General features: G+C 38.1%; 1 protein-coding gene and 1 long non-coding RNA gene across 2 annotated transcripts in view; one reads left to right on the forward strand and one right to left on the reverse strand.

Moving 5' to 3' along the window:
* Positions 1-335: 335 nt before the first annotated feature.
* LOC110347867 (uncharacterized) lies at positions 336-3,294 on the reverse strand. Its single transcript, XR_002392737.1, has 2 exons — positions 2,751-3,294; positions 336-547 (listed from the first exon to the last, which is right to left on the reverse strand). It is a non-coding gene; the product is annotated as an uncharacterized LOC110347867 (long non-coding RNA).
* Positions 3,295-3,401: 107 nt separating this feature from the next.
* The window catches only part of Tiparp (TCDD inducible poly(ADP-ribose) polymerase), a 30,418-nt gene continuing 5,897 nt past the window's right edge, over positions 3,402-27,922 (forward strand). Inside the window, exons 1-4 of the mRNA XM_004834504.4 lie at positions 3,402-3,611; positions 6,449-7,406; positions 23,123-23,291; positions 25,604-25,764. Of these exons, the coding sequence (XP_004834561.1) occupies positions 6,490-7,406; positions 23,123-23,291; positions 25,604-25,764 (1,247 nt within the window). The 5' untranslated portion in view covers positions 3,402-3,611; positions 6,449-6,489. The remainder of the gene's footprint in view (positions 3,612-6,448; positions 7,407-23,122; positions 23,292-25,603; positions 25,765-27,922) is intronic.

Raw genomic sequence — 27,922 nt, forward strand, 5'->3', positions numbered from 1 at the left:
AAAGGAAAGGTGACTAATACAAAGAAAGATGTAATTATATAAAAATATTAAAATGAGACTTTAAAGGATTAAACTATGGATATTTTGTTATTTCTTCTATTTCCTATTTTTTCTTTAGTAAATGTTTCTTAATCTTATAATGTGGTTTTTCTGTGGAATTAGTGGGAAATTTTGCTATAAGAGTTGATGCACTGCTTTGTAACAGCTCTTATATTTCTGACATACTAAGTCATGTTACTATTTGACTTGTAAAGCCTACAAGCAAGAAGACTAGTTAGGAGATAACATGATAGTTTCTGTATTAGCCAAGCCTATGTTCAGCTATAAAGCCAAAAAACTGTTTAAACAGGTATTTATTTTTGACATTTAAGTCCAGATGTAGTCATTCTAGGACTTCTGCAGCAACTTCAGGATGTCATGAATGAACCAAGTTTCTTATCTTTCTGTCTCAGCTTTCTCAGCTTCTGACTTCCATCTTTATATTTTCCACAACACGTTCACCTCTATTTTTGTCATGAGACTCTATCTCCATCCCCATGTCAGTATTCTAGGAAAGAGGAAGAGAAGAAATGGTAGGGGTGGCTCTATATTAGGAAACGTTTTCTAGAAATTTTGAGCATATGTCTAGAACTGTATCTTATGGTAACTCATAACTGCATGGAATCTAGGGAAATGAAAATTTCAGCTAGGCACACTGTCACTCATTCTCCAGATCGGGGGAGGGTGTCAGAATCTTTCTCACAAGGAGGAAAAGGGAAACAAGCAGTGTCCACCCTAGCCCATCCCTCTTCTCACTCAAGGAATATACTCTTCTCCACCCTAGGGAATCTCAAAGCCTCATCCAATTGCTACAATGATCTCAGAGCCCAGGGCCCATGACTCCTGACATTAGGAGTTAGTAGTCCTCATCAAGAGTGTCGATCCCCATGTTCTAGCAACCAAAATTTGAAGAAAAGTTACTTCACTCAGTACTGCCTATTAAGTATTGCCTAGCGGACAAGGAACAGGATATTGGTAAAATGCCTGTAAAGGAGAAAATGAAAAACACAGTGGTCACTGCTCCATGAAACATATCAAATTCTGTTGGATAATCATAGCAACAATTCTAAGCCCTTGGTCAATTAACCTGTTAGTTTCTGGCTTTGTAAGATCTTCCTATTTCATTATCTTCCATGGGTCACACCTGAGGTAGACATCACAGAGGCTACTTTTTCTGGAACAACTAAAATTCTGTAAGTCCAAGGAACCTAAATCCAACAATGTTTAGTGCATAACTTGGTGCCATTTTTCCTTTTGAGGCAACTGACTTTCAGAAAGTACAGAAGTAGTAGAGATTGGGAAATAAACTAGCTTTCAATTGCCTTAGGGGTTTTGGGTGAGGGGTAAAAAAGTTTGAGTTCAGGGCCTAAGGAAGAAAGATTTTTAGAATCCCAAAAGCTTTTATCCTAAGTAGGTTACTCCCTAGAAGTAACCTTCCTTTCTCTCTCTCTCTCTCTCTCTCTCTCTCTCTCTCTCTCTCTCTCGATGGTCTTGCCATGTTGCTTAGGCCTTAGGCTGGCCTGGGAAACCTGAACTCAAGCAATCTTCCTGCCTCAACCTTCCAAGCATCTGGGACTACAGGCATGTGCCATTGCACCTGCCTCTGGAAGTAACTTTTAATTATTATTAATCTCTAATTGGATAAAGGTAATGCACCCCTGATCTAAGTGATCCCTAGTGAACCATACCTCTCAATAGCCTTCTTTCTGCTCCAGCAGTCCTAGCTTCTATCTACATATTTTCCACACCATGGTCATCTTACTTTTGTCACGTGGCTCCAACTTCATCCTCGCGTCCCATAACATATGGCCCTATCTGAGCCATCCTAGCCAGGCCCCAAAGATTTTGCAGTAGAGATGAGCCACCTGTACTATGCCGACTGAATTTCTGAGCCAGAAAAATCTGGATTCATGAGTAAATAATTATGGCTTTAGGTCATTTTATTGTGGAATGATTTGTATGTAACTGTAACTTAAACACTACTAAAAGTATAATGAATGTATAGCAACCTAACTGATGGAAGAAAATGGAAATTAAATAGTCCAAGAGAAGGCATCAAAAGAAACCAAAAGAAATATAGAAGAGATGCGACAAATAGAAATCAAACCATAGAACAGTAACTTAAACCCAATTATTTGCTTCTACACAATTCTCTGTATGAGTAGATATGGTCCACAATCTTGTCTCAATATAGGTCTTAAGCCTGTAGCTCTTTGCTTTTCACATGTTGGTTTGAATTCCACCCTTATCATTTCCAACTTGGTTTAATGGTCCTGCAATGTGAAATGATAAATCTGTTGGGGAGATGCCAACCTTAATCAGGCCTAGAGCAATGTAATAATGGCTCATAACCATAACATCTATTATTACCTCTTCTATTTTTCTACGCTTCTATGTCTGGAATTACTAGGGCCTTTTTATTCTCTTTTTCCTTTGTAGGGATTATATGAAATTCACGTACTATTTCTTTCCTCAAAACTGAAAATCTATTCAATATATGGAGTTACAAGGGAAGGCACTTTGCAATGCAAAACACGCAGCAATTTCGCAAGTGTATATTTTAGAGGTTAATACACGGTGCTCTACAAACTCCACGAAGATAGGCATGGCTCTCCAGTGGCTGTCTGTGCCCGGCAGGGAACAAGCGCTAAGATAAATATTTGTTAATTAAGTCACTACAATGTTTGCGGACTTTGAAATACACGAATTACGTGGTTCTGTCGTCCAAACCCCAACGCCAGGTTTCTGCACTGACGGTTGCACTCAGGTCGCCGGGCTCAGGCCGCCGGCCGTTGGGGGCGTCCAGCCTTTCCGCCCGTCAGGCGCGGGGCAGGCGACCCCGTCTGGCGGCAACGGCGGTGGCAGCCGTTTGCTTCCTCTCCCGGTCTGGCGGCGTCAGGGGCTGGAGGCGTCTGGTGAGGAGGCAAATAAACAAAGCCAACCGCACCTAAACGGGTCGTTCCGTTTCACATCCTCCCTCACATCGGGTGCCTGACTCTCCTCGGAACAAGGTGACCCTCCATCTGTCCGCAGGCAAGAGCCCGCCCCACAGGGCGCGCGCCCTGCTTCCCCACAGCCGTGAGCACCACGCCGCGCGGAGACGCGGACCTTCACAGACTCAGCCGGCCCACGAAAGGACACGCCCCCTCACGGGAGCTCTCCCCGCCGCGTGCACACTCCGCGCGCCTGCCTGAGCGCGAGCGAGCAAACGAACGCCCGAGCGCGCGTGCGCGCGCGGGGGCCGGGCCTTTTTCCCGGCACCCACTGAGCGCCCGGCCCCCTCACCCCACCCCACCTCCTAGTTGCCCAGGCTCCGCCTCCGCGACGGGGCCGCCGGGAGGAGGCGACCGGAAGCCACTTAAAGCAGAGCTCGAGGTGACAGGCGGGCTTGCTGGACCGAAGCGCGTCCGCAGGTTTCTGGGCTCTGGTCGGCGGAATGGCCAGTGCACGGCTCGTCACGTCGCCAGTCCGTGGCCCCTAGACGCCGGTCTGTGCTGAACCCTGTGGTGCACCCTGCCACGGACGCTGCCCGCGACGTGGCTTCTGTCGTCCGTTCTCAGCCTCCCGCTGAGGTAAAGGGCTCTGGGTGGTCAGCGGGGGGCTGAGGGACCCCAGCCTAGAAGGCGGACTCCGGCCTCGCGACCCCGACCCCTCGCCAGGAGAGTGCAGGCTCTCGAGAATCGGGGCTACTGATTCTCAAGCCTTTAGATACGGAATTCACAGGGATCCCGTCAGTATCGCGGTAGAATTGGCTCGCACTTCTTAGGCACTTTGGAGTCCGGCAGGTGTATAAGTGGGAGCGAGACGCTGCCTGACCCGCGGCGGGGTCGCGGGCGTCTGCCCCCGGCTCTTCCTTGGGAAGGCGCGGCGCGTCAGTGCGGGCAGAGCCGGGGACAGGGAGGGCGGCTGCGAGAGCCTCCTGGCCGCCCCGCGTTCAGGGTCTGGCTACAGCCCAGAAGTTTGCCGGCTGCTTTCATGTTAACTTTGCGGACGCGCGAGCTCTCGCCTTCCTGCCTGCCGCCCGCGGAGCGCCCACCGCGTCTCCCCGCCGCTGCGCGGCTCGGGTCCGCGAGTCCGGAGACCCGCAGGACGGTGCTCGGGAGGTAGGTGGAGGAGTTAAGAAGAAATCAAATGTGGACGGCGCCTTGGGCGGCCCCCGGGACGCCGTCCCCGGGTCGCGCTCGCGACGGAGGGTGGACGGTGGGCTCGGGTCTCCCGGGCGCCCGCAGAGAGGAGGGCGGGGGCGGGGATGCTCGGGAACGCTAAGTACCGCGGTTAGGCTGGCACTGCAGCCGAGTTGGCGCGGCCGGCGTCTGTGGCTGTGGCTGCGGCTGCGCCAACCGCCGCGGCCGGCAGGAGGCGTCGCTCGGACTCGGGCTGGACGCCCGGGAGTCGCTGGGCGGCTGGAGAGCAGAGTTTAGAGCAGGCGGTTTCCTTGGAAGGTGTGATCGGCGGGGAGTGCCAGACAACCCAAGCGTCACGAGGTGTGAAGGGTGGCGCGGTTGTGTCGCTTGCTGCAAGCGACCGGAGGAAGTGTCCTTCCAATCTTTATTTTTCTGCTATGCAAAATAATTGAGGAACTAGGTTCTAGTAGGCTACCCGCTCCATTTCTCTGCTGCTTCTCCCCAGTTTTGTTTCCGAGTTTGACGAAGGACAGTAATAGGAAACGGTCTGTACGTGTGTGTGTGTGCGCGTGCGTGTGTGCGTGCGTGCCTGCGCGCGTGTACGCGCGCGTGTGTAGACACGTATAAGTTAAATTGGTTCAGTGTCTGTTTGCCTTGATACAGGGTGTGATAGCAGTGGTTAATGTGTGTGCGTGGGGGAAGGCACAGGCCGGTTTGGTGTGGTGAAGAAGGGAATACCACAATCTGTGCCAATTGTGCCTTGAGGCAAGAGCACCGAATGATGAATAATAACGCCTGGCTTGGCTGCTTTCCAGTTGATGTATGTCTCATGTCAGATCTTTCCTTCGTGAAGCTTTCCCTAACAATGCCAGCTCACACTGAACTCTTTTTTCTACTTCTTTCTTTTGTACTTGGACTAACACTTTCTTATATGCTATGCTTATTTTTTGAGTTTGATTATTATGCACTCTTTAGAGATTAGTGAATCTCTACAATTAGATCTTCAACACTCATTTTTCTGATCCTGGGTTTTTTTGTTTTGTTTTTGACCCACAACCAACCAAGAGTTAGGCGTTTAATGTGTGCCTTCTCTTCAGTAATTCAGTCAGCAAAATATTTATGGAATAGCCACAGTGTTCATTGTGCCAGGCACTGTACTGACATCCAGGATGTATTACTTAATTCAGTCATAGGCCCTTGCATCAGAGATTTTTTTCATTCTGATGGACAAAAGAAGGTTAATTGCTCATCACCATTCTTTTTCACTTGGCACACTATGAGTAAATATTTTGAAATTTCATTTTTTTTCCCCAAGGGTCTTATTCTTCCAACAACGCACTTTTTTGTTTCTTTCAGTAGTTCATTGAGAATTTGAAATCTAGTGTGTGATTTTTTCAATAAAGATGGCTTTGCTTTAAAAAATGAATATATGTAATTTTTTTTTTTTTTTATTGGTACCAGGGATCGAACTCTGGTCCTTGCGCTAAGCGACGGAACCACTGAGCTAAATCCCCGGCCCTATGTGTAACTTTTTTGAAGATAAGGACTGGGAGGCCCTTTCTGTATTATGGAATTGTGTTTGGTTTGTAACACAGTGTCCAGTGGTTAGTGCTAAAGCTAAACGTGGAGCAGCAGTGCTTTTAGCAATTGCAAAAGTAAGCCCTTACCATTCTTGGGGAAATATATTGGAACTATCTGAATATAGAAATGCTTAACAGGCCTCTGGCTTGTCTCCCATATATAACATTTCAGTTGAGAGCCCCTGTTTCCTATACATACCTTCACACTCCAAAGTCATTCATTAACTTTGAAGTTTATCCTTCATTTGATAATTTCTTTTCCCCATTAAGAAACTAAATTTTGTTCAACTCATGAGACAAATAATAGGTAAACTGCTGTAAGGAGAACCACAAAGCCTAGTGAGAATGTAGTTTCCTTGCTGTTATTTAGACACAATTATTTGTACCGTTCATCTCCCACCCTGCTCTACCCCTACAGTGAAAATTCATATCCCAGCTGAATTAACAAACTGTTGTATATTAAATCTACAAATAAATGCCAAAGGCATGTTGAACGCCACTCTGTCTTGTCTGCTTTTACCTGTTACAAGCTTTTGAATAGCTCTATAGCTGCTTTGGAGCTGTCATTTCTCAGTAAAAGTTAAATTGAACTGTAAAGACTAGTGCAAGAAGAGTGGTTTCAGGAACTTAGTAACATCACAAAACATTTTAGTGAATGAATGGGATTCAGTTTGTAAATGACTGTCTTTCTTCCTTTCCTGGTAGGATTTTTAGACTTTGAGGAGCAATTGGAGCTAACCTACATCATGGAAATGGAAACCACTGAACCTGAGCCAGACTGTGTAGTACAGCCTTCCTCTCCTGATGGCTTTGCATGCCAAATGAGACTCTCTGAGAAGATCAGTCCACTGAAGACTTGTTTTAAGAAAAAGCAGGATCAGAAGAGATTGGGAACTGGAACCCTGAGGTCTTTGAGGCCAATATTAAACACTTTGTTAGAGTCTGGCTCGCTTGATGAGGTTTTTAGATCTAGAGACCAGAATGCAGATGAGAGCACCTTACATGAACCTATGGTGAAAAAACCCCTGGAGATCAATCCATCGTGTTCACCTACAGAAAACAGTATGTCTGTTCTGATTCCTGATGGGACAGATGTCGGGAGCCAAATACCAGAAGCCCATCCTTCCACTGATTCTCCAGAACAAGTGGTTCCAATCCAGGGTCACAGCTTTTCATCAGAAACCATCAGTGGAACAGTGGCAGACTCTACAGCAGGGCACTTCCAGACTGACCTTTTGCACTCAGTTTCAAGTGATGTTCCAGCTAGTCCTGATTGCATAGACAAAGTAATGGATTATGTTCCAGGGGTTTTCCAAGACAACAGTTTTACAATCCAGTACATTTTGGACACCAGCGATAAGTTGAGTACTGAGCTCTTCCAGGATAAAAGTGAAGAGGCTTCCCTTGACCTCGTGTTTGAGCTGGTAAACCAGCTACAGTATCATACTCACCAAGAGAACGGAATTGAAATTTGCATGGACTTTCTCCAAGGCACTTGTGTTTATGGCAGGGATTGTTTGAAGCATCACACAGTCTTGCCATATCATTGGCAGATCAAGAGGACAACTACTCAAAAGTGGCAGAGTGTATCCAATGATTCTCAGGAGCACTTGGAAAGATTTTATTGTAACCCAGAAAACGATAGAATGAGAGTGAAGTATGGGTATGTATTAAAACAATTTTTAAGACTGTTAAATGCTCTAGAGAAGGTAAAGAAACTAAAAGAAGCTTTCTTTCAGTAGTAACAGGTTTTCTTTTTTCGTCTGTCATTCTTTTGGCTTTATGCTATCCTGATATTTCATATTGGTTGAATGCAGGCTGTTTACCCACCCAGACAATGAACGTTTTATGATTTGAAAAATTCAGTTGTCATTCTATTCAATATGCATGTGACTGAGAAGTTGCACCTATATTTAATGCTGTAAATCAAGTACTACTTTAATCACACAAGAGAACTTGCTTTTGAAGGAAAGTCCGTGGTGAATCTTACAACGTAATGAACACCTGATTTATTTACGTCTATAGCTTTGCATGTTGAGTACCTAGTTATTTTTTTTTAAAGAAAAATAATACTTGGAGATTTTTGTGGCCCTCTATTTTGAATGATATAAACATTATGAATGTTTCAGAAGTTCCTCCCTACTTATGAATCATTCCAAAATGCATTAAATCTTGCTAGTTTCCTTAAAGCTTTTATCATTCAATTTATAGATAAATTTTTGCACAATTCAGGGTAATTTTTTTTAATTCTGAAAGAATTTTCCCAGTAAGTAAAAGGAGGACTTAAGCTAGCAACTGTCCTTGAATTTTGGGTTGCAAGATATACACACACAATTAAGTACTCTTAGTATGATTGCCTAAGCAAGATTCATTGACAGGAAGCTGACATTTCCACATCTCAGGTTTTCTTCATTTGAATTTTATGTAAAATGAGAAAATTATAGGTGCCACATGTAAAGTTGCTAGTGTAAAAGTGGTTGTATAGAAAACATTAATCTTTGTTTCTAAGTTGCTTCTCCAATTAAAGTCTGTGATGTTAATAACCTATTTGTATATGGGTAAGAGTATAGAATTGAAATTATGAAGGGCTTCCATCCATGCCACCTGACTTTGAAGATCATGAGGGCAATTTGGTACCATCACAGATATGAATAGACTGTGTAGTACTGAAAAGCATGACATGTAGTGAGAAAAAATATACAGTTCTGAATATCCTAACTCAGAAATCAGGAGAAAAATTTCCTTGAGAGTCATCTTTGTTCACAGATAAGTTACTCAAGTATTTAGAGAGTCAGCATATGGTGGCAGTAAACCATTTACAAGTTTTCTGATTTTGTGAGTTTTGATGCCAGTTTTCTGTATTCTGACATGATGCTAGAATGTTGATATTACAAAAATCTGGTCTTTATTTTTTTGGTACCAGGGATCGAACTTGGGTCCTTGGGCTTGCGGGGCAGGCGGCAGCACCACTGAGCTAAATCCCCAGCCCTCTGGTCGTTTTTTTTCTCTTGTTCACATTTAGTATTGAGTAACTAGTTTTCTTGTAGTATTTCACTCACATAGTGTCTTAGCAATTTATCACGAAACTAGAAGTTTTAGTCTTGTTTTTCAGAATGGAAACAAGGAGCAAGACAACAAATAATGTAAGACCCATGTTCAAAGGAGTATAGAAGACTCCTTGAGATGAAAGTAAGGTCATATCAACAATATAATTTTCCTAACTATGAGTGTATTGTCTTGATAATGCAATGTATTGAGATTCTACCTTGCCAAGTTTGCAAAAACAATAACACTAAAAGCTCAGTTCTTTTAACTTCTTTTTTAGAGCTAGCACTGGAAAGGAAAAGTATTTGTTTTTCTTAAAATTTTTAAAAATAAGTTTTGCCCAAAATCTCTGTTGCCCTGAGCTAGCAATTCTAGTTGCTAAGTTAAAGGCAATTGATTTTATATACTCTTAAAACCACTTTGATTCTTCCATCTCCAGCTTGTAAGACTCTACAGAATAGTGGTCTGCCACTGTATTCTCATAAAGCAAATTTCCAGTCCACTGAGTATTTGAGCATCTTGGTACATTACGTTTCTGTTTGAATTAGGAAGCAACTAGCAGGATTATTGTCGAACACATTACATTGTGTTATCATAAGCAAGACAAGAAAGTTATTTTGATCCCAGAAGATCCAGGAATTCTTATGTCAGCAATATATTGTGTATATTTATCCCTACATAGATATAGGCCCATATACATACATTGTTGGATCAATTACAAGTGGGTGCTTGATTTCCAAATCAGTTTTAATTAAGTAAACTAGTATTTGTCTGACACTTGGGGAAAGTAGGAGTGAATTACTATTGTCATAATTAATACTGCTGCTACTACATCATATTGGTCCTCCTCTGATAAAATAGTATGAACTGTTAAGTACTAGTAAAGTGAAATTCTTGGTGAACTACAAGAAGAAATGTAAGATTGTAAATAGCAAAGTGTCAAAAATTAGGCTTTGGGGAAGCTGACCTGTGGTCATTGCAACCTGGATTTCCTTGTATTCCAAAGCGATGTTGTGTTTCCTGGCAACAAGATGCAGATAACGGCATGTTGAGCCTTGCTGAGAGATTCACAAACAAGCTGGAGCAGCCCAGGTTCACATGGTTACCACATTATTTGGCTAAAGCTATTAATCTCTGTGGTCAGGCCTGTAAAGCTGGTCTATCTGTGCAGATTGCACATACCAGGAAGTGTGTGTTCAGCTGTGTATATGTCCAAGTTGGTTCTGATAGTCTTTAGATTCAAGAATAGTGAATAATGAATGGCATTTGGTTTATTCTACTTGTTTTCAGTCATTTAGAGGACTTGGTAAATCATTATTATACACTATATCCATGATATCTTCATTGTGTGGAACTTGGAGAAAGTACACAGTTCTGAGTCTCTAGCAGAGAGAAAAGTTCATAGTTTCACATTATACAGGTAAAATCCTTGATTTTTTAATTTGTAAATGTGAGGATTTAACTCTGAATTTATCTAAATTAGTTGTAGTGTTCATTTTGTTCTTAAGAATGAAATTAGAAAGGAAATTTAATGAGATAGTTCAGTTCCCTTCCAGCTCTTTGGTCAGGATGCTTAAATAGGAAAACACATTTTAACTGTATTTCAATAATAATAAATGTGTATTTGGTTCATTGTAATGAAATTATGATATAATCCACTTTGGTTTCTCACTCTACTTTTGTACTTCTGCAGATATTTAGTGCCACCATCAGCTGGAGACTGGCTCTATGCATGAACTGCCCAGATTTGATGTTGAGGCTTTTGTACATTGGATGGGCATTGAAGAATTTCTAAATTCCAAATGTGCTGTTGAGAAAACAACACTGAATGTAGGATTTTTTTAAATGAAGAAAACACAGTCTCTAATAGTTTAAGCTCTTACCTTTAGTAGAAGATGATGTTGAATGGCATAACTAACCAATTTTAAAAGAGCCTCGCTAACCAGAATACTACATGGATAATTGAAATTGTGGAGATAGTGCACATCTCTCTTTAGCAGCTAAGATCACCATTAGTTTAATGTTTCATTCATATTGGAGTGTGCCAGAATCAACTTCTAGTTATTGCCATCCAACAAGAAAGAGGGGAGACATTTTATACAAATCATATTGTAGAGGTTACCTGCTGCTGATAATATGACCAGTGATTATTTCTAATTCTGAATTTGTTGAAGAAGGTAGGGGTGAAGAAAAAAATTACAGACCCTGAATATATGTGTAATTTTTTTCAGAGGACAATTCTTTTGAAATTAGTGTTTATGGATAGAAGAGGGAATTTTACTTGCTTAAGACTGAAGCCTAGAGTATTGCCGTAGCTGAATTACTGAGTGATTTTAATTGCTAATTGCTTTTAGGAGTCTTTTTTAAAAAAAAAATCTGTTCCAGGAACAATACCTTTAGATGACTTCACAGAAACTATATGTAAGAGAATGCAGAAAAATGCATATTAATGAGAGTAGAAAGCCTATATTGTCTGTATGACTTACAGAGTGAATTATCTAAACTAGAGCAAGCTCTTGACTGAACTGTACTAGAATAGTTAAATTAGCCAAGTTAGCTCTGGCCTGCACAGCTGTGATGATGTATGAACTAATTCATTATGTGTTATTGATAACACTGGCAAGGGGAGAACAGCTGAAACTCACTATGCCTTGTGACTTTTTGGTAGTTCTTGAATATACACAGCTGTATGAGTTTGAATTTATTAAAAAAATTCCTGCCTAAGAATGACAGAGCTCCATAAGCAAGAACTGTATTTGAAGTGACTTTCAAAATGTGTGCCTTATGCTTTACAGATAAAGCCGCCCAATGAATTATTTTTTGTACCTCTTTATACTGCTATTTACATATGAAATAAAACTAATTGCCTCCTATCTGTACTAATCTAGGGAAGTTACTGGGTCTGTGTAGAGCTATCATGGGAATCAATAGCAATCATTCATTTATTCCTTTTCTGGCTTTTCATCAATAAGCAGATTAGACTTTTTGAAGCAGCTGTCACCTGGCTTCAGGTTGAGGTCAGTTATTTTCTGATGTATTTGTGTTAGTGAAATGAACCTTCCAAAAAGCAAAGATTTACAATTTTCAAATCAGACATTTGGAGGAAATAGCCCATAAGATTATCTAGTAGCGCATAAAAATAATTGCATAATATATTATGTATTTTATTATTAAGTCCAGATCGTTTAATTTTTATTATAAATAAGAAAAAGAATAGTATAACTGCATTCAACAGTTTAAAAAATCTTCATTCTGCACAAATCTTCATTCTGCACGTAGTGGGTATGCAAACAATGCTGTTTTTGACTAACAGGGCTGTGTGCCCCTGTAAATCTCATTTCCTATTTCTTGTTGCACTAGAATTTCTAGATTCTAGATTTACATTGTACCATAAAGCAAAGGTAAATTCATAAATTCTTCTGTGAGTTTCTGATCATGGTCTGTGATTTTTAATTTGTTGGAAGCTCTTTCTAAAATGTGAAGCAGTATGTAGTACATAAAAACCTTAACTACTCAAGGAATGCTGCTAAAATCCAGCCATTTGAGACTGTGATTATATTCTTATGGCCTCTTTTATTTCTTATCCCCTGATTTGAGACCACAAGATTCTCTATTCTTTGATGATGATTCTGGATTTCATTTAAATTAAGACATCAGATCCTCTTAACCTGGGTTAGCCTCTTTTAATAATTATCAGTCTCTTATTTTGAGTCATAGAAGGAAAACTTAAGTTCTGTGCATGTGTATAGCACTTATTTTTACAAGGAAAATAAGTTTCAAGTAATGTGATGATTGTTCAACTACAGCTTTCTGAACATTGGTTCAAATTGGATACTGATAAATTTTGAAAAACTTGATTTGGTTTTTGCTTTTTTGTGTGTGTGTGTGGTGTTGTGTTTTGTTTTGTTTATTTTTTGAGATGGGGGTCTTGCTCTTTAGTTCAGGTTGGCCTTAAACTCACTGTAGCCCAGGATAGCCTTGAACTGGGCAGCAGTCCTCCTGCCTCAATCTCCTGGGCACTGAGATCACAGGTGTGTGCCACCACACCTGGCAAGAAACTTTGCTTGGTAAAAGTGGTTTCTCTTTTTAAGCTTGGGAGTCTTAATATAAAGTGAGTATAAGAGATTTTGTATCTTTGAAAAACAGCAGAATGCTGAAGATTGAGCTATTTTCTGTATCATTCTGGGTTTGAAATTGTTAGGTAATAGTCTGATCTTGAGTTGAACTGTACTTTGCAACACCCTAAATATAGACCGTACAAAGGAATAAAATACATCTAAAGTTTGCCATTTCTAGGAGCAAATTACCACCTTTGTATCTATTTATTTGTTTTCTTTTTTTTTTTTTTGGTACCAGGGATCGAACTCAGGACCTTGTGCTTGTGAGGCAGGTGGTGAAACCACTGAGCTAAATCCCCATCCCTGTTTTTTGGTTTTTTTTATGTGTGTGACAGGGTCTCACTGTGTAGTTCAGGCTGGCTTTGAACTCACTATGTAGCCAGGCCTCAAATTCATGACGATCTCCTGCTTCAACCTCCAGAATGCTAGGATTACAGGCATGCACCACCACACCCAGCATAAACTACATTTTATATATGAAGGAGTTTCCTTCTTTTTTTTCTTTTTTGGTACTGGGGATCAAACTCAGGACCTTGCGCTTGCGAGGCAGGTGCAGTGTCTCTGAGCTAAATTCCCAGCCCCTGTTTCCTGTTTTTTTGTTTTGTTTTGTTTTTTGTGCCAGGGATCGAATCCAGGACCTTGTGCTTTTGAGGCAGGCTGCGGCACCACTAAGCTAAATCCCCGGCCCCAATGAAGGAGTTTCTTAAACTAAATCCTACTTTTTATATATAAATATTTTTACATTTAAGTTGTTTATGTCAGTGCTTTCTAGGGACCAGGAATTATACTGTATACAGACTCAACCTTATTTAAAGTAGTAAACTTAATCCAGCCCAATCTCTGAAACATTAACACCTCAAATTTTTAATAAAGATAAATCTTTGTTAATAGTGGAATTTGAAATTATAAGTGGTAAGTTCTGAAATACATTTTGAAATTTTTAAAAATTAAGGATTTTATGGAAAATAACATAATTTGGTATTTTGAAAACTTTTATAGTCAATCCATGCAAAAGATAATGTTACAGATTTGATATAACCAATTCTGTGATCAGGAACTCATTTTAGAAGCTGATGATATTAATAAATAAAGTATGAAACTTCCTATTTTCCTTACTGACTTATCCAGTTACTGTTACTAAGACAGGCATGGTAGAGAGTTAACTAAGTGTTCCTGTTTGCTGTTTCCACACAACAAAATGTGTCTGGCTCTTCATTCTTTCTCTGCTCTATGCTGTTTACTTACTGGTAACACCCACTTGACCAGTAAAGAACCTTTGCATAATCATCACAATGAAAGGATAAATTCTTACAAGAGTGAGAATGCTAAAGTGACTGTTCTCTTTCACAGTCTACAGAAACTAGTGACTTTCCAGTATGTGTGTCACAAAAAATTTGCTTCTCATGAGAAGTAAATTTGTATTCTTTATACAAATGGAAGTCCTTTGTTTTGGTGCCATTACTCCTCAACATAACGAAGGGTTTGTGTTATGTTGGTTGAAACAACACTTCTTATAATGATTAGCTTATGCATACAGGAATTTCTCTTTGTTACATTAGCTTTTTTTTTTTCTTTTTCCATTAACTAAAGGATTCTTATACTGTCCCTTCTCATTAGACATACAGGTATAGCGTTCTTTGGTGTTTTACCAGCACTAAATAGTAAAGAATGGCAGGGAGGAGAGCCCATGGGTGAACTTTGCTTGCAGGAGGGTGTGTACTTTCAGACTCTTGCCTGCACCCTGTGATCTTCACAGCTCCTGCAGCTGATCAGGGTGTTGAGAGGGCAAAAAGCACACAATACCCTAAATAATTTCCTGCTGCGGTTGGTCTTCGGTTTCTGACTGTCACCTGGCTGAGCTCTTTCATTTCCAGGCATTGAGAGAATAAAAATAAGCACTGAAGAAATAACTTGGTTTGCCTTTCAGAGTTTAATTACTCATCCTAGTAAAGAAAGATATCCTTGAATCTGGGTAAAGTATGTGAAACAGAAGGAGCTTTTCTTCTTTGCTTTGTGATATATGGATTATTCAAATGCTGCCAGAAATCAGCATTTTGTAAATTGTTACTAAAAAAGTTTTAGATTAATCAATGAAATTGAATCTGTCAGAAAAACTTGGTTTTGTAGACTCCTTCTCTCCCAGAAAAAATTACTAATATTAAGATTATGGTGAAAGGTTTTGTGATTACAAAGCCTAGATAATAAAAGAAATTTTCTCTTTTCAATAAAAAAGTTTTGAGAAATTTGCTTAAAAAACTATCAAACTGGTAAATTCTCCATATAGTTTTGTATCTTTGAATCCAAAACAGTTAAAAGGTCCTTATTCATCTCTAGGTTCTTAGCACCAAATACATAATAAGCCATCAAAGGAGTATGTTTTCAGTTCTTTTATTTATCAGTTAAGTTTATTTGGACAACATGGGAAAAAAGACAGGTCTAAGTAAGAGAAAATTCTAAATAAAACCCTTTTTAAGAGGAGTTGTTTATAATTTAAATATTAAACTCAAAATAAGCTAATAGATTATATCTTACTGGAGATTATTAGAGAATGTATTTGTGGTAATTATAATTAGTATTTAATTTATGTGAAAATGACTTCTGAATTAAAAGATTGTTTGAAAATACATTATTAAACAGTATCATTTACATATAGTATTTTATATGTAGTTTATATTTGTTTAGAACAGTTTTATAAACAAATTTTATATGCTTTAAATACTGTCAGTTTAAAAAATAAATTAACCACTATGTATGCCTTTAATACAGAACAAACTTTTTGTCAACTTTAAAGTAAAATAGGAACCTCTTGGTCTTTAAAAATATTTCACTTATTCAATCCCTGGTACCAAAAAAATAAAGAACTGGATTTAAGGGCTGAGGATTTAGCTCAGTGGCACTGTGCCTGCCTTGAAAGCACAAGGTTCTGATTTCAATCCCCAGTACCGAAAGAAAAAAAATTTCACTTAAAGGAATATTTACTCATTTTTATAACTACATAATTTAAGGTAATATAGGGCATAATACAGTTTTTAAGCACAGTTTGTGAAAAACTAGTCTGTGCTTTCTATACTAGCTGTTTTTATAGAAATTAAGTTTCACTTCCTGATGAGACTCCAATTGAGAATTATGTCTCACTTATAGTTATCTTCTATAAGGTCTCAGGACATGTGATTGAACTTGGGTTGAAGTTAACGCTGTATGACATTTGTGGTATCTTTAGGGCACAGAATTTAATCCTGTGCCTCCATAAGTAGATTGCAGTGAGATCTTCTGATCTCGTAAGTGTAATATTTATTTATGAAAGATTTTAGGTTTATCCACATTTTACTAGAAAGTTTATGTTCTTTCCTTTGTCCTGTAGTTTTGTAATTAAAAAAAGCTTAATAATACTTTGTTAGCTTTTTTTCCTAAAGTGGATATTGTAATTTGTTTTTATTGGTTGCATTGGTGGAGGTGGAGACTAGGGGCTTCAACATATGATCTTATTTATTAGTTTAGCAGAACAGATGAATTCAAACAGCCATGTCTTGCAATCAAAGCTTTCTGAGGCAAGTAAGATGTGTTTTGTGTTTGTTTAGTTCCCCCATATTATTTTGTGGAATATACAATTAAAAACTTTGAAACAAATTATTCTTTAATTTAGGAAATTTGCCTGCTTCCCTTTGGCTGCCTTTTACATTTTACTCTGTTCTGTTTTAGAATGACGTTAAGACCACAGATTAGATATTTAAGATTTTGTAAATCAGACTTATGGTTGGGTACACAGATAAATGTGATTCCAGACAGTATCCTACTCAATAATGGACTGCTTTCTTAGAAATTCAGCTGTTTGTATAATGTCCCAAGTGGGACCAAGGGAACAGCATACATAGCCAGAATTTTCTCTATAATTAAGATATTTGTAAAGAATTGATCCTGAAAAATGCATTGTATTTACCTACCCCAGACTCTTTTGAGGTATTTAGAATGATTAGGTAAATCTGTGATAACAGTTTTGTGTTAATAGTTCATGGAGTTATCTAAGCCTCAGTGATTTTGCCTCAGGACAGGATCTCCTTAGAAGTAGGCAGATTTAATTCAGAGTCAACCTTTGGTTCTTAGTCTGCCCTTTAACTACTGAAGTCCATATGTGTGCATAATAATGTAAACGCCCAACTTTGATTTATGAGTATTTGTCTATAGCTGCTTCCTAATACAAAAGGGAAAGTTCAGTTGATACCAAGTGTCATTCTGTAGAAATTAAATATAGAACCGTAACCTCTGGTATTAAAAGATCTTGAATTGGATTTAAGCATTTATAGGTTAGTTTTATTGCCTCCCTGAACAGCTCTGTGCTATTTGAAGCAATGGTAGCAAAATCTTAATTAGTAACCCAGGGACAGTTACTGTCCTTCCCAAGCAGAAAGTTACAAGTACATAGTTCTGTGAAACTTAATAACTACACTGTAGCTTAATAACTACACTGCTTTCACAAAATATGTTGGTGTTGTGTATGTCATGGCTTTGATTCTTATCACTTTGTAACATATTTGAAGTCATATATAAGCTACTGGGTATTCTAGCATTACGAAACGAGTCCTGGAAACATCAAAGCCAGATATCAAAAGCCAGCTATATTTTATGTGCCTGTGAAATTTCTTTAGCAGCAACAAACATACCCCATCTGTCAAGCTAGCCTCAATCCAGGAGCAAAAGAGCCTAAGTACTCTCAAAACTGCACTTAATCTTTATCCATCATTATGACCTTCAGTATTTTCACTTTATGATACAGCAGTAAAATAAAAAGGCTCACTAATTGTGACTGGTTAGTGACTAGGATAGGTGTCAATAGATTGCGGTCACAGGTTTGTCCTTGTAGAAACCAGTTAACTTTTACAGACTGGAAGCCATGGTTCTGAAGTCTTAACTGATCTGGTTAAAACTAACCAAAGTAGTATTCAGAAAAGTTGATACTTAATTTGAAGCGTTGCTGCTAAAATCTGAGTTCTATATTTTATTTACATCACTTTCCAATTTAAACATGTTTTACCTTATTTAATAGCACAATTATCCAGTCACCCAAGTCAAAACATAGGACACATCCTAGACTCTTCACGTTCTCTTCTCCATGTATAATTTTCCTTTATGTCGTTTGATCCTAACTTTCAAATGCCTCTCAGGTAACCCCTACTGTCATCATTTGTCTCATGTGCAATTCTAGTAGTTGTAAATAGCTAAGCATAGAATAATAAATATGCTAAGAAATCTCTAACAAATAAATGCCAGTCTCTTTCTTTATCCTCCCCTACCAAAAATAAATCAGTCTTTTATACCACTGTTGGAGTGGACTTTATAAAAGGCAAGTTGTACTGCTATAAATGTGGGTATGTGTGTGTAACTGTGGTATGATGACTTTAACTCTTGAGAACATACTAGAATGTAAACATTATGTACCGAAAACATGTACTAATAAAAAAAAATATAAGAAAAAGGTAAGTCTGGACCTTGCTGAAAATCCACCAGTGATTCTTACTGCTCACAGGATCAAACAGTAACCTCTTAACCCAGCATACAAAGCTTTTCATTATCTGGCCCCAGCCAACCTCTCCAGTCCAGGCTTATCTCTTATCACCTCTCTCATACACATACCCTGACCTTCCACATGAACCTGCATGTGCTTCTTGCACTCTTATGCCTTGCTTGGTTAGCTACTATACATTATTCACTTTCCCTGTGGTGTCCTGCCTCCCATGGCATTTCATTTGGCATTTCATCCATTCTGAGTTGTCTGTCCCCAGACCTCCTTTATGCCACGTTTCACACTATGCCACAGGATTTGCTTTCCCCAATTGGTATTTTGTGCCATTTTGCCTTTTTTATCTTATCCCAAGTGCATAGGCCAGTAACTAATTAGTATATCTACTTAAGATTGTTTTGTTTTTTACAAATTGTCACATTGCCTTTTTGGTTTCAAATGCTTTATAAATAGAAATATTCCCTAACGTACTAGGCTCTTTACTGAGTTCCTAAATGTGTAACCTCAAGAACTGTATATCTGGGGCTGGAGATTTAGCTCAGTGGTTCTGCCGCCTGCCTTGCAAGCACAAGGTCCCAAGTTCGATCCCTGGTACCAAACAAAACAAAACAAAACTATATATCTAAAATGATGTACTAATTTCTGTTTCATTTGACACCTCTTTATTGGTTTTGATTCTGGTGTAAATGTGTTTAGCATTCACAATGTAGGCTTTTTGTTTTCTTTTTAGCATCTGAAATACATACAGAAAAATGCTTTGTGGACCATACTTTCTGACTTTGTGGGTGTTGGTGCTTTACATTAGTAATATATGTTGGAAATTTTTGGCTTAATAAGTATATGAAAATATTTGTTGAGTAAGAGAACCATTATTATAAAGTATCTAGATTTTTTTTTCTTTTTCATGATAGTATACTAGGTATAAGAATAGTGATTTAGCCACATGATATATTTAGCAAAAGTTAAATCCTGCTATACAATGTTTACCTCTTTCACTCCCTTCTGGCCATCCTTCAGGAGGGATGCTTTTAGGCCAGGTAAGGTTCTCATCCACCAAGATTATAGTATCTTGTGTTTATAGAGACCCCCCCCCCCCATCTGTCTCTAGCACTGATTCTTATGGTCTGTTCTTTTTTTTGGGTTCCAGGGATTGAACTTAGGTCCTTGCGCTTGCGAGGCAGGTGGCAGAACCACTGAGCTAAATCCCCAGCCCTCTCGTGGTCTGTTCTTACACATTTTGTATTTACTACTTTGACCTTTTATCCCTGCCTTTATCAGTACTCTGTAGTAAATTTGCACCCTTATACCTTAAGGCTCTGAGCCCTTGAACTGACTTCCTCAGCTCATGGCCTCACAGTTCTCCCTGGCCTTTTACATCCTGGTTCACAATTCTTCATCTATGTATCCTCTTGAAAATGTTGCTTCAAATTATGTGAACTGCTCCCATCTAAGAAGCAAAGTGCTCGGAGAGCTCTTTTTTTCTTGTTCTCTCAACACAACCCTTTGCTCACCACTGATGTTTCCTGATACTTAAACTACTCCTAAAATTCTTTCTTTTACACAAAGCTATCTTGGTTTGATAAAGCATTTTATTTTTCCTGACCTTTACCCATTCCTGGATGCCATTCACCACTTTCTCTCCCATAATGCTGTGTGTCTATTCTTTGTCCTCTAATTCCCTGAATCTGTTTTCCATTGATGAATTTAATTAGGCTGATGAACTATTTGTTTGGTTTGATACTGTACTAGTTATAACTCTGTTGAAGCCCCTAGAAAACAAGGGCTATATCTGTTTAATTCTTTGTGTGTTGCCTAATTCAGCCCACCATTATCTTTACCACACATAGATGACTTATAACTGTTTTCTGATAATAGGGAACAATGGTTTGATAAAGAAGAGGGGTGGATGTTGATCATTTGGCAACTGTATTCCACACATACTGATACAGATTGTGGAGCAAAGAAATTCTTGGCTTTGGAGTTTTAAAGAATTCCTTGTTGAAGGGAGAGCAGGTGGTAAAAATTAATCTTATAAAAGATAATGTTTTTCAAATTTGTTATTTTTGTCAAGTCTAGAAAAGCATATTGAAAAAAATCAAATATAGCTAAACAGTACTTTGATACATCAATCCAAAGAACAGTTGATTGTAATAAATTAGGATTTGTCATAGAAATTTCATAATGCCCAAAGGACTGAAATGCACAGAGAATGTAGCAAAAGCTGCAGTTGTAGATGTCTTTCTCATGCAAGTCATTATCTGTGAAGTTTTAATAATACAGGTTTACACAGATACCCCTAGAGTGAAGTCCAAAAAAATTTGACATTTAAATAGCAAAAAGCAAAAAATAAATAAATAAATAAAAATAAATAGCAAAAAGCCTTGGCTGTCTTAATGCATGTTAGCATAATGTCTTAATGTCTGCTCTTCTAAAAACTCCTTAAAGGGCCAGGGATTTAGCTCAGTGGTTTTGCCACCTGCTGCGCAAGCATAAGGACCCGAGTTCAATCCCTGGTACCAAAAAAATAAAATAAAATAAAATAAAATCTCCTTAAAGAAAATAACTAACGTTTTGTTAATTCATAACTGGGAAGTAAGCTTAAAGGGGAAATTAGAAACTTGAAATGGTCTTAAGTGGGGGAAAGATTTGTATTTTTCTTCTCAAATATAATGTTAGATTCTCCTAAAGTTAAATAAAAATTGTTTAAAGCAATTTGATACGCAGTTTAATTTAGGCAGAAGAGTTCCAGTTTCCAGGGATTTTTATCTTTATTTTAGGATTTTCTGGACAGTTTTCCTTTTACATACTTTTTTTTTTGGTACCAGGGATCGAACTCTGGTCCTTGTGCTTGTGCAACAGGCTGCGAAACCACTGAGCTAAATCCCTGGCCCAGTTTTCCTTTTAAATTAAATATTACTGCAAGGACCCGAGTTCCATCCCTGGTACCAAAAAAACAAAAAAAAAATTAAATATTACTTTTTATCTTACATCTTTTAAGACAAGTGACCAAAAGTGATTGTAAGCTACATTTTATTTTATTTCCATTTCATGCCTAATTAAAATAAATTATATCTTATTTTTTAAGACTGTTACACTCTTTCTAATCAAGAAGTTTGGGGCTAGGGGTAAAACTTTAGGAATTTTTAAAGGAACAAACTGATTTTACAAATTATGCACTTTTTGTCAGCATCAGTTGGGTATATGACTAGAGTTTTTTTCATAGAGTGGAACCTAATTCACAAGTTAATAACATCAGGATGGAGGGTGAGAGGTAGAAACCTTGAATTTGAAAGATATGAATAGGCACTCATGAGCAAAAGTGAGAGAGCATTGCCATAGGTTTGGAGAGAGATTTTATAAACTTCCTATAGTACTTCAGTATCTTCCTTAGCAGGTTAAAGGACTAAGAGGAAGCTGCAGTAAGTAATTTAATTTGTGTAATCACGTATTTTTCAAACATTTGACCATAGTTCTTGCTGTACAAAATATCTGTTAACAGTCCTTGAAACAAGTATATCAAGAGCAGAGTTTAAGAAAATGTACTAACCAACAAATAGGTAAAAGTTAACACCCTTTTCAAAATCCTAATTTATGGCAAGGAAATAAGTTAGTTATTGGGAAACTCTGTCCTAACACTTTAGTTTCAGAGTACTGATTATTGTGAGTGTCACTATATCTGGAATATCTCATGTCTTGTAGACATCCATTTAGAAATCTGCACTGGAAGTAGGAAGAAGTATGCAGGAAAAAATTGAGGGGCTTGGTTTTCTGCTAATATGTCATGTTTTATTTTTATATTTTCTCAAGGAAATTTTCAGACATAAAAAAGAATATGATGGACATTTTCAGTTATTTAAACCAGTGCTTCAAATGTTTCAAACATTTGATAGCATTTGATGATAAAGTTTCACTGAAAAGGAAATATACACGTTTTAATTAGACCACACTTTATTCAATGAATTTTTAAGTGAGTCTGCTTCATATAGTGAGACTCCCCCCAAAAACTCTGGAAAGGGCTGATTGAGCAGCAGTAGACCAGATAACAAAATGACAAAATATTCTCATAACTGACACTCTTAAATCCAAATTATTTTTCCTCTTCATGTTTTGCCAACATTTTTCCACTCCCAGTGTAAAACATGATGTGGGGTGAATTAGCTATACTGGCTTCAGTTGGGGTAATTGTATTTTCCTCTATTGGCCCAGGTAACTTGATGCCTCTGAAGAAAGGGCAAATATAAAGAGAAAGTTCTTTTCTCTCTATGGCTGATTTATATATCAGCTTCATCCTCAGTCTGACCTCCTGATTGGCTGAGCCAGGATTTGCCTTATCCCAGTGGAGAGGGAAAAGTGGATTACATTGATTGACTTAGACCAGGGATGGTGTGAGTTTGTACTATTTCTGCCATAACTCCATGACCTGAGAATTTTGGTCTTTTTAAGAAAAGGAATGGGTGCAGGGCAATCAATCAATAATGACCTTTTATTCCAAGTAAAGTAAGCTTTGAAAATTCTATAACAGGCAATACTAGATACTTTTTCTTTTCTTTTTTCTTTTTTGGTAGCAGGGATTGAACTCGGGACCTTGTGCTTGTGAGGCAGGCGGCAGAACCACTGAGCTATATCCCCAGCCTGTAGATACTTTTAATGTATGATATTTAGATATATTCATTTACCAATTTTTTTCTTTGATCTTTTTAGAGGACAAGAATTTTGGGCAGATTTGAATGCCATGAATGTGTTCGAGACAACTGAATTTGATCAATTACGAAGGCTATCCACTCCACCCTCTAGCAATGTCAACTCTATTTACCATACAGTTTGGAAATTCTTCTGTAGAGAGCACTTTGGATGGAGAGAGTATCCTGAGGTATTTACACATTCCTTTTTTTTAAGTACGTTTAAAGTTTTTGTCTTTCTGTGTTCTGTCATTCTTCCTTTTTTTTAATTCACTGTTTATTGTTACATTTTAGATATACAACTTGATGACATTCATTATTGAGAGTTTGTACCTTTACATGATATATCTTGGCTCTAATTTTTTTCTCCATTCCCCTGCCCTCCCTTCAACCTTTCCACTCCTCCCTGTATACAGAGACTTTGTTTCCATTTTTTCCTTTTCTCATATTTTTTCCTTTCCCCTTCCCCTTTGGACCTTTTCTTTCTGTTTCACATTATCTATTATACATTTTTTTCTATTGTACATTTTGATCCCCATTTACACTTTTAGTTTCTCACACCAGAGAAACTATTCAGTATTTACACGTGTATCCTATTTATTTCAATTAAGAGTATCACCTCAGTGTGCATCCATTTAGCTTTAAATGTCTCTAGTTTCTCATTCTTTATAGCTGAGTAGTACTCTATTTTATTTTAAAAAACCACATCTTTATCCAGTCACCAGTTGATGGGGTATTTGGGCTATTTCCAAGATTTAGCTATTACAAACTGGGCTGCTATGAACATGGGTGTGCTTATATCGCTGTGCATTCTTCCCTTTTGACAATGACTAGGCAGAACTGCATATCACAAAGAGCTTACAAGATGTAAAATTGATACAGGTAAAACTTTTTCCATTTTTCTGAAAATGATTTTTTCCATTAATATAAAATCTATTAACAGAATACCACTATTATTTGAGAACTAAAATGTCTTCCTGAAACTCTTACACTGTAGAGGTAAAGTGCTTAGGATTAACTCTGCTTTTGGAATAATTTTCTAATTTAACTTTTTTTATGTGGTGCTGGGGATCAAACCCAGGGCCTGGCACATGCTAGGCAAGTACTCTACCTCTGAGCTATAGCCCCAGCCTTTGCCTTTGGAATAATTTTACTTCTTTTTTTTTTGTACTGGGGATCAAACTCGGGTCTTTGCACTTGCAAGGCAAGCGGCAGAACAACTGAGCTAAATCCCTGGCCCATCTTTGGCATAATTTTACGAAGATGAGAACTGGTTTAACTTTTGTCGATGCCTGGCTCCTTGGGCTTATGGAGATTTGGTCCTGTGTATATGTTACGCTTAACCATTTCAGAAGTGTAATAGAATCACTCATCTCCAGAAGTCCTTGAAAATGTTTATTAAGATGTGGTTAGGCAAATCATTTATTTAGGATTTTGTCATATGTACCCATGTATCCTTATTCTGAAATGTTGAGAATAGCTCTTCTGTTGCAAAGTAAAGTTTTAAAATGATGGTTTACTTTGTTTCCAAATGGCAGTCCTTAGTCAAATTAAACACCCTGAAATGGACTTTCAAGATTAATTTCACATTTCAAAAACTTGACTTCTTCAATATGATTAAATTCATTTCTAGCATTCCAAAAGGGAGAGCTTTTCTACCTTGTTATTTTTAAAGGCATTAGCAAGAAAGAATGTGACCTCGTATCTTAACTGCTATAAAATACAATGTTAAATACCTCCCCTTTCAGTGAAGGTGGTACTGGAGATTGAACCCAGGACCTTGAGCATGTTAGGCAAGTGCTGTACCACTGAGCAACACCCCCAAGGCTTTTTACTTTTTTGAGCCAGTCTCACCAAGTTGCCCAGGCAGACAGTTCTAAGTGTCCCAAGTAGCTGGGATAAGAAGCATACCTCATCAGACCCAATTTTCTCTTAAGTAATCACTAGTATCTACTTTCCAAACAAATAAGAAACTGTTTAAAATGTATTCTCAGAAAATTTAGACTATCACTTTATCCTCTCAGAGGTTTCTCAGGTACAGAACTTGGTTTTTCTGTTGCTGTTTAACTTTGTTCACTCTCACCTTTATTTCCATTCTGAAGACTCCCTTTAAGAAATATAAACCAGGGCCAGGGATTTAGCTCAGTGGCACCGCACCTGCCTTGCAAGCACAACATCCTGAGTTGAATTCCCAGTACCAAAAAAAGCTAAGAAATGTAAACCAAAAAAATCTCCAGGACATTGTTAAGATTGAAAATAGAATATAGTAATTCTGAGCCTCACGTGTTTCATAAGGTGGATATCCATGATCTGAATAGGAAACATCTTTGGGGCGGGGGAATGGTACATATAAAAGGAATTAATGTGACTCACTGTACTTTATTGAAATTCCTCTGATGTTATGCAAGTTTTAGTGAGGTTTGCTATTTTTGCCTTTAGTTACATTTTTGCATTTTATGATTGTTTATTAACCTGCTTTTCTCCTTTACTTTCCATTCTGTAGTCTGTTATTCGATTGATTGAAGAAGCCAATTCTCGGGGTCTGACAGAGGTCCGATTTATGATGTGGAATAACCACTACATCCTCCACAACTCATTTTTCAGCAGAGAAATAAAAAGGAGACCTCTCTTCCGCTCTTGTTTTATACTACTCCCATATTTACAGTAAGTGTCCAGGGGAAGATTTTGTCTTTACTCTCATTTTATGTGAGTGCACTACTGAATGCTAGAGAGAAAAAGATTTTAAATTAAGACACTATCTTGGCTATTACCTCTAGAATGTGGAATTCTGAATTATTCTTTGGATTTAGTTCTTCAATAAATTGAGTTACAGTAAGCTACAATTAACACAATACTAAGAGAGTATTATCCTATTGGATTATTTGAAGTGAGATGCAAAGTAAAAGTTAACATTTTTCCAAAACTGAAAGGAATTATATTTGGAATGAGGTGCAGAATTTGCATTTGTTTCCTTCATGGAAGATTGAGTTTTCCTTTCCATGAAGATCTGCTTCAGAGGTGAGACCTTTCCATGTTATCAGACTTCTCAGCCCAGATAAGCTGCCCTGGCAATTGAGTGGAATCCCACAAAGTGATACTCTATTCTTCCTTGAGTGAATTTGAATTGGAAAAATTCACCTTTTCAAATCTACATTGTCATTTGCTAAGTAAGGCATATTTTCTTGGGATACTCACAAAAAAGTATGTATCATATTTCCTAAGAATACAGTTTCTTAATAAAAGGGTAAGTCTGAACTCACCCTTTTGCATTGTAGGTAAGATTTTCTTCCATTTTTTCCAAGTGCCATTTCTTTCTCCCCTCTAGACAGCCCACTGACACATCTTAGCTTCATAGATTCTAAAAGGTGGGGCACATTACCATTAGTATGGCTATCCTCCAGTTAGATATGCCATTTATAGAGCTTGACTTTTTAAAAAGCTCTAAGTTTACTTGATTTTATGAACATGGGGTCTAAAATAATACTGGTTTCCTGATCTTTGAGGTTACAGATGTTGTTTTTATATTCCTAATATTTTTATTTCAAGCTCAAACTGTAGTTTCCTCAAGTTGTTATGACAGAATCTTAATCTTAGTTCTGGAATTGTAAGGGGAACATTAAAAACAAAATACAAGCCAGGCGTGATGGCACACGTCTTTAATCCCACTCTTTGGGAGATTGAGGTAGGAGGATCACAAATTCCACCTCAGCCTAAGCAACACAGCAAAACCCTATCTCAAAACAAAGTTAAAAAATTTGGGGCTATAGCTCAGTGTTAAATCATTTGGCTAGCATACTCAAGGGCCCTGGGTTCTACACCCCCTTCCACCACCATTTCCTGATAAGATCAGTACTCAAAAGAAATTTTGTATTAAGGCTGATTTTAGAAATATATATCTGCTCTTCTTCCAAGTCAAAATGTGGGCATTTTTACCTTTTGTGGGTTGTTCTGTTTTGTTTTGTTTTAGAATTAATAAAAATGCCCCTTTTGGGATTTCACTAGCACACAGCTGGAGCTAGTGTCAGCATCCAGTAGTTAGGAACATATTGTCCTGGTGAGACAGTGGAACTTATCATTGAGACCAGCAACTTGGCATTCTGAGCCAATCAAGCAAGATATAACATCTATGTGAGAATGTACATTCAATTGCTGTATTAGTGGGTGGGTTTAGTAAATGGTGAAAATCAATGTGTTTCAATCCTAAGACATAATTATGTAATACTTCCTTTTTTAAAAGTTAGATTTTAAAAAAGTATAAACTACAAAAATAAGCAATAGTAAAATCAGTGCAACAAAATGACTTTACTACATTTATAATATAGGCTTACAGAGAAATAGTTACTTTACTCTTTTTATTTTAAAAATTTCAGATTTTAGTCTTCCTGTCTGAAATAATACTAATGTATATAGTAAGAGGTCAGCAAACCAAAGGGAGTAAAGCAGATACTTCAGCTGAAAAAGAGCAGAGAAACAGCAGGTTCATTCACCAGGGTGGAATGGGTAGATGCAGCAGTCCTGTCTTCCCTCAAGTCTGGGCCTATAGGACCCTCAAACCAGCCTAATGGGGGGGAAGAGGGTGAATAGTCTCAAAAAGCAGATTTCAGAAGATTACAAAGCCAGGTGTAATGATGCATGTCTATAATCCCAGCACTCCAGAGGCTGAGCCAGGAGGATCGCCATGAGTTCAAGGCCAGCCTGAATTACAAAATGAGACCTTGTCTAATAAAAGAAAAAAAATAAATAAATGATCATGACCAGACACCATGACCTTAGCCAGAGAGAAAGTTTTGTTTGCTTCTTTAAGTGTTATCAAATGCAAAGG

Source organism: Heterocephalus glaber, unplaced genomic scaffold, assembly GCF_053883595.1.
Source record: "Heterocephalus glaber isolate CG9 unplaced genomic scaffold, H.glaber_assembly_v1.0 deba00001504, whole genome shotgun sequence".
NCBI classification, from domain to species: Eukaryota; Metazoa; Chordata; class Mammalia; order Rodentia; family Bathyergidae; genus Heterocephalus; species Heterocephalus glaber.